Genomic DNA, 13,609 nt, shown 5'->3' with positions numbered 1-13,609 from the left:
CTGCAATCATGTCTCCCCTTTCTCTCCTTTCTTTTAGTGTAGGCAGGTCCAGCTTTTCCAGCCTCTCTCCATGGGACAGATCTGCCAGGCTGGGGACCATCTTGGTTGCTGTTCTTTGTATTCTCTTGATCTTATTTATGTCTTTCTTCTTGTGTGGGAACCACACTACTGTCGCATATTCCAACCTGGGGCGGATCATGGCCACTATCAATTTTTTCATCATTTCCTCATCCATGTATTGGAATGCCACTCGTATGTTACTCAAGAGATTGTACATCTCTCTAACTATCTTCGTTAATGTGTTTTTTCGGTGACCAACTATCCTGAACCAGGACTCCCAAATCTTTCTCTTCTCTCACTTTTTTGATTGGCTCATTACCCATCACATAATTCAGTGATGGCCTCTTGATACTCTTACCCATTTCCAATATCTTACATTTTTTTTGCATTAAATTTCATTTCCCACATCTGGCTCCAACCTTGGATCCTATTCAGGTCTTCCTGCAGCATTTTACAGTCTTCCTCGACTTCTACTCTCCTCAAGATCTTTGCATCATCAGCAAACAAACTTACATAACTGTTCACTCCATCTACCATACCATTTACATAAATCAGGAACATTACTGGCGCCAACACGGCCCTATGGGACTCCACTTGTTACTTCCATCCATCCATCCAAACATCTTGTCCTTTATTACTGTCCTCATTTGTCTGTCTCTCAAGAAGTCACAAATCCACTCCAGTATGTTTCCCTTCAGTCCTCCTATGTTTTCCAATTTCCACATTAGTCACCTGTTGATCTCCAGATCAAGATACACACAATCCACCCAGCTGTCTCTCTCCTGTAACACATAAATCACTCTTGAGTAAAAGCTCAACAAGTTGGAAACACATGCCCTTCCACTTCTGAATCCAAACTGGCTCTCAGCCAATATGTCTGCTTCCTCCAGATATTATATCCATCTGTCTTTCAGGATTCTCTCGCATAATTTTGCAACTACGCTGGTCAGGGACACTGGTCTATAATTCAGGGGTTGTTCCTTGTTTCCTCCCATATAAACTGGTACCACATTGGCCCTCTTCCATTCCCGAGGCACTTTCCCTTCTTCCAGAGAACACACAATTAAATCAAGAATCTTATCTGCCAGCTGTTCTCTGCACTCTTCCAGTAACGAGGTAGAGATTCCATCCGGTCCTGGGGTTTTCCTTACATCTTGAGTTTCCTGTAATTTATAGTTCCTGCACTTCCACTTTAGTGTCTTTTATCACTAAATTTCTAGTCCAGGGGTTCTTAACCTAGGGTCCATGGATGGGATACAAGGGGTCCGTAAAGGTCAGAATAATTGAGAACAATATATCGAGAGTTCATGATGCCGTTTGGCATCATTAACTTAAAAAAAACAAACAAGCAAATAAACAAACTCAAAGTCTTGAAGAATTCTGGTGTTCATTGACACAAGCCTACCCTCGTCTGGCAAAGCGAGCTATGGGTGCTCTGATTCCGTTTGCAACTACGGACCTTTGTGAGTCAGGGATTTCAGCGCTTGTTTCTATCAAAATGAAAAGTCGAAATCAACTGGATGTCAATGATGACATGCATGTTGCCTTGTCAAAGACCACTCCACAATTTCATCTTATTCAGGCCAAACAAGTTCATTTCAGTGAGAGGGTTGTTGTTGCTGAAATGAACTTTTGAGCAAACTTAAAGTTTTGGTTTGTTTAATTTGCACAAGTTTGATGTATTTCATTTTTTCGAGTCGTCATTAGTTTTTGCATGAAAAAGAGTGAGAATCATAATTCTTTGTGAAGACTGTTTTATACTTTGTGATACATTGCATGAGGTAGTTTTCAATAAAATAATGTATATTCATTGCATGCAAAATGCTGTGTTTGTGATTATGTGCATTTTTGTATGGAAGGGGTTCATAGTGTTCACCAGATTCTCGAAGGGGTCTGTGACTCAAACAAGGTTAAGAACAACTGTTCTAGTCACACCCTCCCCCTCCACAAAGTCCCTTTTCTTTAGTGAAAACCGATTGGAAACATTTGTACATTATTTCAGCTTGCATAGCCGTGTCTTTATAGACCTCTCCTTCTACTTTCAGTTGGGTGATTCCTTCCTTTTGTTTCGATTTGCCGTTAACAAATCTACAAAATTTGGGTTCTTCCCTACATTTGTCAATTATACCTTTTTCAAAGTTTCCCTCTTCCTCTCTGCATATTCTTGTACATTCATTTCTAGTTCTTTTATATTCTTCCTTTGATTTATTATTACCTCTCTTTCTCCATTTGTTCCATGCCCATGTCCTTTCTTTTTTTGCTATCATGCACCTTCTGTTAAACCACACCTTTTTCCTGTTTTCTTTCCCACTTACTCTTGGAACATGTTTCTCCACTCCCGAATTACAGATATCTAGAAAGATATCCCACTTCCTCTGCGTCTCTCTTGTTTCTCTGAATTTTCTCCAATCCACATTCTCGAAAAATTTCCTCAATCCTGTAAAGTTTGCTTTCCCATAGTTGTTTCTTCCCTGTCTATAAAACTCATCTCTTGGCACCACGTTCCCTTTTATCATCTGGAACTCAATGACCACATGATCACTTCTTCCTATGGGACACTGATATTTTATATTTTCAACTACATCAGGTTCTTTAGTTAGAAGTAAATCTAATCTTGCTGGCGTGTTGTCTCCTCTGAATCTAGTCTCCTCTTTGACCCATTGCAGTATTTAACAATATAGTGCCCCATGAATCTTCATTGCTTCCCAAGTCCCATTCCTCCCAGTTCACCTCTTTACAGTTGAAATCCCCCATCATAACTATGTTATTGCTTTTCTCAATCACTTTCTTGAGATAGATAACCATATCTGACAACATCTGATATTCATCGTCCTTCCAAGCCCTTGTCTTAGGGGGAAGGTATACCACTGCGATGTCTCCCTTGCCATTCTCTCCAGTTTCTAGTTTCATATTTATCGCTTCAGCCTTACCCTTTCCCAGTTCCATATTTTCCACACTGATGATGTTCTTCACTGCTGTCATCACTCCTCCTCCCAATTTTTCTTTTCTGTCTCTTCTCCACAATTTGTATTTGCTATCTCCCATATGGATGTCAATATCCTCTCTTAAATTGGTCTCTATAAAGCACATGATATCTGGTTCGTGAATCTCAAGTAATCGTTGATTTCTAACCTTGCTGATATTAAACCGTCAACATTAGTATGTGCCACTTTCCAACTTTTTTCACTGTTCTTTTATTTCCTCTTCTCTCCCTCTCTCCGTCAGTACCATTTCCTCAATTTCTGATCCATAACTCTCCTATAAAACAGTCTTCTCTTCCCCCGTTCTCTGTTGGTTTTTTGCCTTCGTGTGTGTGTGTGTGTAACTCACTGGGTCGGTCAGGATCACTTGATGGTCGTGGTCATCAGCTTTTACCCTCCCAGAAGGGAGCTGAGAGCTCATATAGTCCGATCTAAGGGCAAGGCTGTGACCTTCACACACGCACACACCCGTCCCCTTGCTCAAGGGGGACAGTAACCACCCACTTCGTCAGTGAAACTTTTCGCAGCCTGAGCCAGGCGCGAACTCCCGTCTACCAGATGGCAAGCGAGAACGCTACCACAGAGCCAGTGTGTGTGTGTGTGTGTGTGTGTGTGTGTGTGTGAGAGAGAGAGAGAAAGCGTGAGTGTCTGTCTGTCTGTAACGAGGACGATGAGCAGCGTGAGTTCAAGGTTATTGTTACTGTGACCGACCTTCGCTCACCCAGTACGACCGATTATGGAAAAATATTCACGGAAACAGTATTTGTAGTGTATTTTGGTGTCCTGGAAGTGTCATCGAAGTGATATCAGTGTGATGGGCTAGTGTAAGCCTTTGTTGTGTCACCGAACCTCTGCCACGCATACGGACTCCGGCAAAAAAACACCAAAAATTGCCCTCATTCCCCACTCACTCACTCTCCCTATCTGCACATCATGGACCATCTGATGCCATCAACTTGAAGGATTGGTGAGTAATATGAAACCTTATTTGATGCAATTGGTTAAGTATTAGGAGAGATATGAAGGTTTAAAGACAGATGATTTTGCCGATTTCTGTCGGGAATGCCCAGCTGTGGGGAGCGCTCGCGACAACATCTGCTGGATGGGAGGGGTTTAGGGTTTGCCTTAAAGGGGCATGACTATATACTGTAAACTGGGAGAAACTTGCAAAGCAGCTTTGCAGGTAGCAATATGATGAAACTTTCTATAATTTATTGTGAACTACATTTTTTTTAAAATCATCATCATCATCGAATCCTGTGCTACCCCATGAGGAGCGTAGGAGCCCGGGGCTAGGCAAGTTGGTCCTGATATTTAAGATGAGACTGACCAGCCTCACTCATCACTAAGTGGCATTATGTGTGCAATAAATCCCAATCATCCCTTGGATATAAACCTGCATTGGCTCAATCCGATTGGAGTGCCTTAATTGCCCACTAAACCACCAGGCATCGTAATTTGGTTATATGGTCACCTCACAGCATAGTAAATGGTATCCTGGTGTACGGGAAACCATTTGGCTTGTCACTCAGTGTAGAGTCACCCATAGACAGAAGAAAGAGGAAAGAAAGAAGAAAAGGACATAAGAGGAAGGAAAGAAAGACGGAAAGAAGAGAGGAAAGGGCAGCCACCCATAAGCAGCACTACGAGTGAGTGGATGGTGAGCGCCTCCACCTTCCACTAATATAATAATAAAAATAATAATAAAAAAAAGTAAAAATGTGATTGATGGAACAACTGCTATACTGGTACACATTCTGGAAGACATAGTGTGGGAGGATTAACCCCTTCAGTCTAATGGTGGACTAGCTATTCTGTTCCTGTTACCTCCAAACCTTTTTATTCAGCTAAAGGCAGACATCTTCAATTTGAGGGGCCAGATACAGTGATCCCTTGGTCATAGAAGTTTTTGTCATTACTGCAGGATGAAAATCTGCACTCCTGCCATTACAGTGCAGTTTTTTGCTCAAAACATCATTATTGTGCACCTAAGCTGGTTTCTGCCAACAATTATGATGAAGTGCCTGTAGTTTCTGATGGCTCTGAGGGATTTTAAGATGAGGCCCTACTCGAGGAGTTAATCTCAGGTGGTGGAGACCATTAACTCTCCACCCCCAAGCCTCAGAGCCCCTTACCTTAAGCCCATCTTATGTCTCTCAATGGCACGTGTTTCTTTCTTACTGTGCCATTTTCATCACTTTCCGTTAATTTAACCATGTCTATGTGTGATTCTGGTACATACCATAACATTATGTATGTATGGATGAACGTATTTGGTGGTCTAAACTGTCATAAAATGGAAATTTGGGGCTTGCACTTGCAGTGCCAGGTACCAATTAGGATAAATCCCATAGGTTCTATGTATTTGTTTTCACATAATTCTGTTATCACGTGCCATGTTTCCTACCAATTATACCTGATAACCAATGCATTAGTGTATAGCCTTCCATTAACCATTTCACTACTAGAGGGCTCTTCTAAGCTGAATAAAGTCACCAAGAAAAAAAAAAGGGGGAGGGGGGAATGAACACAATCAGAGACAGCTTAAAATACTCTTCACTGCAAGATGTTTCCTCAAAACTGAATTAACTTTACCTCCTCAATCCAGTGACATGTTTTTATGAATGTAGTCCTACAAAATCCAGATCACATTTGGCTGAGGTGAGACTTTATGAACTGAAGGAACTATCTACAGCCTTAATTAATCCCTTACTGACTGCAGATGTTTCCTAATTTACATAAAACTGTCTTGTGGTAGCCTGATTACAATGCACAAGAGGTCAAGGTACTGAAGGTATATCATTGTAATAGAAAAGGTCGTATTCCTTTGACTACATACATGCTTGGGAAGATATATATCGTAGAACTGGCCGGAGTCCACATCAACCGCATGGAAGCCCTGGGTGGAACCATATATCACCTTCAGCCGTGACCCTTCCTCCACAGTCAGGTCCACTAAGCACGGTTTCTGCACCAACTCTCCAAAGCTCTGTAATTGTGTAACAACATTAGCCTTTTCTGACCCTTATGGTACCTTTTTTCTGTTCATGCTGTTTTCAGCCACTTTATTCAATTTTCAAATTAGTAATGAAGGGGCTCATTAAAGCTATATTTCCCCCATCTGTATTAAAAAGCTTCCCCTATGCTGAATAAGTATATTATCTAAAAATCAGTCATCAGATTCAAGGAATTAACATCTTAGGTACCTTTAAATCACTCTCAGCAGAATAAACAAGTCTGGCATTAGTTGGAATAAACTACACGAGTTGTCCTGAACATTAAAGGGTAAATGGCGAAAGTATGAAGAATATGAATCCTAAGGTTCACTTTCCACAAAATCAAAATGTCTTGCATTAACTGGAATAAAGTACTAACCAAGAAACAACCATGTGAGGGTGAACAAACCAGGTTCATCAATCGATCTGCTCACCTATCTGTTGTCAAAATCCAGCGATAAAGTACACTGAGGTTGGCGATGACAAAAATGATGAAAGTCCCTCCAGCGCAGCTCATCACCACTCTCCCAATCGGCATACAGGTTTCCTTTCATGCACTGAGGCAAAAACTCAACAAACTCCTTCCAACCACTTCTTACTCCTGCAGATGGAATTACTTCTGTACCAGCCCCTGCACTAATCATATCACTCAAGCAGCACAACTCACCAACACAATTAAAGCCAAACACCCCCATCAGTCTCCCTCATGTTAGCTGAGCCATACCATCTCCCTTGCTGATGTTATGCTCATAAATGGTTACAGCTTGAAATCTAGTTTCCACACCACTTCATCTCTTATGTACTGTACATTTTCTCCATAAACATCAAGCAAGATGGAGGTACTACCAACTCCTTTCCTGCATAGAGGAAAATGCCACAAAACAATCACAACCAATATGCTTGTCCACCTCAGTAACTGTACCCTACACTACGTATCTTTCCTCCATTTCTAAATATTTCTTCATAGCATCCTACTTATTACCAGCAAGCATTATCAAATCGTCTATATACAAAATCTTCCACAACCTACAACTGAAATCCCACGAGAGTAATTCGAAGCATCTTGGTAAACAGAAGGGGATTCAAGACGGACTTCTGATGCACAATAACCTTCACTTTGAACTTTTACTCTACATCACTCCTCGTAAATATGTCCAAGAATCATCATACAGTTTTATGACCGCATGTACCAGGCACTCTTCGTGCCCAAACCTTCTCAATGTCCACAGCGTGACCTCCATTGAACACTAATTCAAATGCCTTTTCCAAATCTGTAAAAAAGAGACTCCCCATTGAAATGCAGATGGTAACATAACTTACAAACAACAGGAACTGCCACTTCTCAGAACTGACCTTAAATGCCATAAACTTGTGGTAGGGCTTGGGAGCCCAAGCATAAATCTCAATAGAGTCTCGAAGAGCAATAACCAGGAACTTGATGCGTTCATACTTGACAATCTTGAAGTGGACAGCTCCATGCAAGTCACCGACGTTGATCCATCCATTGCGCCGCTCCACTTGTTGCTGCAAGGATGAAACAGCAAAAATTATATGAAGTGCACCCTCTATAAATATAAGTACAGGTATATGAGGTTTGACAGCACAAAATTCTAATGGATGAGAGCAAAATCCATCTCCCCCCCCCTTCCTGTGAAAATTATTTTCTTCAATTGTTGGGAGTGAACTCTGAGATTCCTTGGGGAAGAGACTCTCAACCATGTTATGACACTACCCAGGCATATTAAATGGTGATGGGAGGTAGCATCCAGTACTTGGACAGCTGAGAGGAGTTCAAGAATATCTTAGGTGCCAACACTGACTGACAGCTGACAAGGGGAACCTTATGTGGTAGCAAATAAATAATAAGTTAAAGAAACCTTTAAAAATCTTTACAAATGAACAAAGAAGAGCATTCTCACAGCATCAGTGCGAAGGATCTTGGACTTGAGCCATGAGAGGTAGTAGACGCGAACTCTATTCTTTTTCCCGGATATGGTAACGAGGATATTCTGATCTGATAACACTTCCATCTGCTGGAAACGCCGACGTGAGATCAGCTGGTACACCTTACCCACCCCCGATCGGTCAAGCAGCATCAGACCTGTCTCCGTCCCGATCAGTAGGTTCACCCCTGGATGAGGAACATCAGTGGAAAAGGAGGTTAATTAAACCATGTAAACCACTGGAAAATAATCTATACAGGCAGTCCTCATTATAAGAATGGGATGCATTAAAAATATAACTTTTCATACACAGCTACTACTGTAATTTGAGGGAACTCGCAAATCAGCTTTACATGCTTCAAAGAAACTTAATGTTGGAATATTTATGTAATTTACAGAGATATTGAGAGCAAAAATGACCATAATAAAAAGGCAACACATAACAAGGAATTCCCATACCTTCAGCTGAAAGTCAGTGGAAACATTATTTCTGAGCACACTATGATAAATATCACTGTAGAAGTGCTTAGCTTACAATTAAGGGGGGGGGGGGGGATCTACACATACAATATCTCTAGTTCCAAAATGGCAAAAAGATTTTAGTAGTGCTCCTATTTCTTTTCATTTCATTGCCTGATGCTTAAAGTCGTATGCTAAAACAATTGTGGCATTCCACATTAGTGTCAGCAGCACACTCCACACGCTGATTCCACAATTTGTCCGCACGTTTAGCCAAAATTCAGGCTCTGGGAGACTCATAAGTGATGATACAAGAACAACGGTTTATAATACAGGCATACCCTGGTTTAATGATGCAACTGGTTAATTTAAACCCATCACTAGGCGGGTATTGTATCTTGAGGTAGATTTAACATGTAAAGTATAGGGATGTATTTTTGCGCCTTGGGTTACCCTCCAACCAAGTCCTAAACCCACCCAAATGGATCCAAAAACAAGTTTCTAGCTAACGTAAACCCCACAATAGCTTTAAAACAAGCTAAACTAAGCTTAAAAGCAGTTTATAACTAACCTAAACCCAAAAATAAAATATGAAAATCATAAAAATAAGTGTGGAAAAAATCAAACTTAGGCCCTTTCCTCTCTTCCTCTTCTGTCCTTCTTTCCTTCATTCTTTCCTCTTCCTTCTGCCTATGGGTGACTCTACATTGAGTGACAAGCCAAATGGTTTCCTGTATTCAAGGAAACCATTTACTATGCTAGGGACCAACTGCCTAGCCCTGGGCTCCTATGCTCCTCATGGGGCAATGTAGGATTGGATGATGGATGGATGGTGGAAACTATACAACCAGATTATGGTGCCTAGTGGTTTAGTGGGCAATTAAGGAGCTCCAGTCAGACTGAGCATGTGTAGGTTTATATCCAAGGGATGGTTGGGGTTTGTTGCTCACATAATGCCACTCAGGGATGAGTGAGGCAGGTCACTCTCATCTTAAATGTCAGGACCAACTTGCCTAGCCCTAGGCTCCTACGTACCTCATGAGGCGACATAGGATTGGATGATGGATGGATGGATGTAAACTGTACCCCAAAATGACAATGTTCACCCCACCTATGACTAAATTACATTAATCTAAGTTTTAAAAACAGTTTATAAATCAATCTACACACAAAATTTAAGTCTAAAATATCATCAAAATCAGAAAAAAAACAAAATCAATATACCGAGGTATGGCCATCATTCGGCAGGGTTTGGTGGTACTGTATTTCTATTCCCATCGCTATGCAGGGGTATCGCATCTAGGGGTATCATATCTCAGGGTCTGCCTGTATGTCACTACAGTATACTATTTGGATTTGAAAACGATTGTGAACAGCCATCCTACACTTTACATTTTTTATCCCAATAATTTTGGCATTCAAAGATCTCACAAATGAGGCATTCCATAAATGTGGATTCCACAGGCTGTTTAAGCATATCAGTTTGCGTGGAGTGCAACTCATGATCACATTTTTTGGTTAAGCATATAACTATTTGTCTCCAATCTCCTAGAAAATGGCCACCATAAAAACTCTCAAAGCCTCTGTAACCACTATAAAGTATTTGTTTTAAACTAACAAAGATCCCTAAACCTTTTCAGCTCAGTTAATGCCAAGTGTGGTCAAATTCGAGGGTCAATTTGGTAACTAAAGACTCATTCCTACCTCATTACAGAACGAATCGCTGAATTTTGTGCAACCGTGACTTAATAAAGCTGTGGAGTGACCCAATTCTGTCAGGTAAAAACACACTGTCTACAGAAGTGTACACATTCCCTCTCTTTAATTCTGCAATCCAGTGTCATACTTCTTACTTTATGCTTGTAATTATGGTCTGGCAAGACTTTCTGAACTGGAATAGTTACCAAACATAAACCCCTTCAAAACATGATATTTTCCTGACGCTAAAAAGAATCATCTAGTGGCAGTTTAATGAACATGAACACTCCACCACTGGATTCGATGGGTTAATGAAAACTATTGACCTGGTGATGTACAAGTAACTAAGAGTACTGACCCCACAGTGAGGCACAGAGTATTTCCGAGTTGAAGCGCTTCTTGTACTTGCGGATCTCCGGTGTATCATTGACTTCGTGTGAGGTTGGCGCCACATTGATGCTGATGTGAGACTCCCTGCGTGTTTGCTCTCCTCCAGTCCCTCCAGCACCAGCACCGAAGCCGAAAGTCATGAAGGAGCGCTGCTTGTTCTGTAGTTGAGGGTGTGAACCTTTACCCATTGCTTGCCGGTACTGCCAGAGCAAGATAATCATCAGATTTAGTTATCTGCTTTACAGGGATGCTCAATATTTTATTTATCTACCATACAATCCTGTACAGCTCCATCAGAAGCACAGTGGCTCAGGGTTATGCTACTTAGTCCAGACATTTAAGAGAGTGAATAACTGCTCATCTTAGTGGAATTATAGCACTGAGGGAGGAGGTGGGAGGAGGGGAGCTAACACTGAACAGTATATCTTCTTTTCATACACTGCACTGCACAATACAGTTTGTGTACTTTAATCAAAGCAGAATGGGGCTGTGTACTTCTAAAGCAGATACTGCTCACAGCATCACAAAAATTTCATTAGTTTATAATATTACATAAAGTTTTACTGTGCCAATACTCCAAGCTAAACAAACTCAGACAATTCAGGTAAGGGCTAAACTTTGAAGGAATTTCTATCACCTGGGCCAGACAGACTGATTAATGTGGTAAACTTGAGTAATCCAACCAGCCACAACTAAAGGTTAATACAAAGTATGAAAATAATAAGAGATGGCTATGGCTGTATAAGCTCTGGTAGGTCTCAACTTAGTAGAGTCCTGATGTTATCTTGCATATACCTAAGCTGAGAAAAAAATGAGTCAAGGGCCCATTTTCTCCCCTGCTAAGGAGGCTTCCCAGTACCTCTGCCTTTCCAATTTATTTCACCATATGGCTGGATGGTGAATACTCTCGTTTACATTATTTATGCAGAGTAACATTCGGGAATATCAAGTCAAATTACCACTAAGAAAATCTTCCTTCCTACGATCACTAGAATGTGGGCCCCTACTTCCAAATCCTCACTTCCAGAGAAGCGTATTAGAGATATGTGTTATGTAAGTTAATTACAAAAATTAATGATGATGCTCACACACAGGGATTAATTCTGAAGAAATGCATTGCATAATAAGTCAAATACGTGAAGTCAAAAATAGGAGGCCAAATACTGATGTCTTATACAGTATAACAGGCTGAAGGTCAAAGAAGAGTACAATACTGTCACATATTGGTAGTAAGGTGCAGTCATGAGTTATAGCATCTGCTCACCCTACCCAAGGCTGGAGGGAAGTCACAACAAGGCTTCACATCAAAGAAAGATCTCCTTTTGAAGCTCTTCAGGACTGCATGAGTAACATGGTAATCATGAACTGTTTGCACAACTTCACAACATCTTAACAATGGGCAACAGGTATTTGTTCAGTGTGAAACCAAGGGTATGATTTCCCTCCAGTCTGGGATGGGGAGTAGAGAGGAGTGAGCAGAAACTATGGATTGTATTCTCATCAGCTCTGATGGCTTTCTAGCACCTCAAATTAATTTATTTTGCATACTACACCTTATTGCTCTCTTGCATCTCATTTACCATATATCTTCAGTACAGGTACTGACATTAAGTATATAAATATCATACAAAGGATCACTAACATGCTATATGTGATGATAAACTGGTGAGAAAGAGGTGCTAAAGAGTCCAATAAATATAGGTCCACAGTTCATGACTGTGCTCTGATGAGCAACCTGCCACTGAAACTACTATTACTGTGCTCTGTGTTTAACTACCTTGAGGTTCATCTGTTTAAACTTTTATGGCCAATCAAAGAATTAAAGAATAAAGAAGGATATATCAAGGTCTTAATGATATGACAGTTCAGGAGAAAGAGCAAAAAAATTTATAAGGAACAAACAACAAAAGCTGTCAAGCGTACTGTATAACAATACATATTCTTACTATAATGAAAACAAAATTATAAAGTATTACATAGCTGAATAGTGCAACCAAAAAAATCCTGACATCATTGTGGAAGAAACCCACGAAAAAATTATAAATATCTGTACCAGAAGAAAGTTCAGAAAGACAGTTACTTCGCATGTGAAACTTGTCACTGCTTCACTTCTAACACATTAGGACGCAGACACAATTTCCCAAAACATGTGATTGATATGGGGAACTGAGGCACAAGGTTTCATCTGAGGTTCAGATCCTTAATGCAGCAAAACTAATCCTGCACTTTGTTTCTTTTTGTCACACACATGTTTCAAGGAAAAGTGCAATCTAATGAAAGGTAATATAATGCATGCTGTTACTAAAGGTATCCTGTGTTAATGAGCAGAGCTTAAACTTGTAATGGATAAATGTTTGCTACACTAAGAGTCAGATTTGTAGCTGGCTCTGAAGAGTTTCCAATGCCTTATTTTGCACATTGTACCTCAAAAATCCTCTTGTATGTTGCTGTGATAATACTGAACAGAAATACACAATGTACAAAATAAAGTATGGCACAAGATAGAAAATAAATTGTTAATGATGGGGCACTATGAAGTCTCCTCTGTCTATGAGAACATGGCCATAAACCTGAGATCAACGAGTTACTAAGCAGCAAGATGCACACCAATTTTTTTTTCATTTGTTTCTTCAATGTAAAAAAAAAAAAAAAAAAAAAACTGTAAAGTTACTGATAATCCTGAAAATGATGTGTTAAATCAAATAACTTGGCTAAAATGGACTGTAACTGTGGTTGCGTAATGTATGTGCAACTCTTGATTTGTCATTAACCCTCTCACGGTTTTCATTTGCGTTTGACGCGTACGATCTACTTACCCCCCTCACAGTTGTTATGCGCATCTTGACGCGTATGAACCACTGGATTAAAAAACATAAGAAAGAAAAGGCGTATGATCTGCTGTCATATGCATTATAGGCTCATACATCTGGAAGCCGTGTGCCTAACTATAAATGTGTGCCTCGTTGGAGCAAGTTGAAAGTGACAATCTTTTACTTTTTGTGGCTAATACATTACAATAAATCTCACTTTGATTGGGACCAGAAAATAGTACTGCAGCAAATTTTCATGTGCTCTCTATTAT

The 13,609-nt window shown here is 40.3% G+C and overlaps 1 protein-coding gene across 1 annotated transcript in view; it reads right to left on the bottom strand.

The window, feature by feature from the left end:
- Window positions 1-13,609, bottom strand: part of msn (serine/threonine-protein kinase msn) — a 247,468-nt gene that overhangs the window by 35,682 nt on the left and 198,177 nt on the right. Inside the window, exons 19-22 of the mRNA XM_080280525.1 lie at window positions 10,496-10,727; window positions 7,957-8,168; window positions 7,391-7,561; window positions 5,881-6,030 (exon numbers count right to left, since the gene is read on the bottom strand). Of these exons, the coding sequence (XP_080136651.1) occupies window positions 5,881-6,030; window positions 7,391-7,561; window positions 7,957-8,168; window positions 10,496-10,727 (765 nt within the window). The remainder of the gene's footprint in view (window positions 1-5,880; window positions 6,031-7,390; window positions 7,562-7,956; window positions 8,169-10,495; window positions 10,728-13,609) is intronic.

This window comes from Coenobita brevimanus, chromosome 85, assembly GCF_032717465.1.
Source record: "Coenobita brevimanus isolate Jiangsu-jjx chromosome 85, ASM3271746v2, whole genome shotgun sequence".
In the NCBI taxonomy this organism is placed as follows: Eukaryota; Metazoa; Arthropoda; class Malacostraca; order Decapoda; family Coenobitidae; genus Coenobita; species Coenobita brevimanus.
Note: the sequence above shows the minus strand (reverse complement) of the source record. Positions and strands in the feature narration are given on the sequence as shown.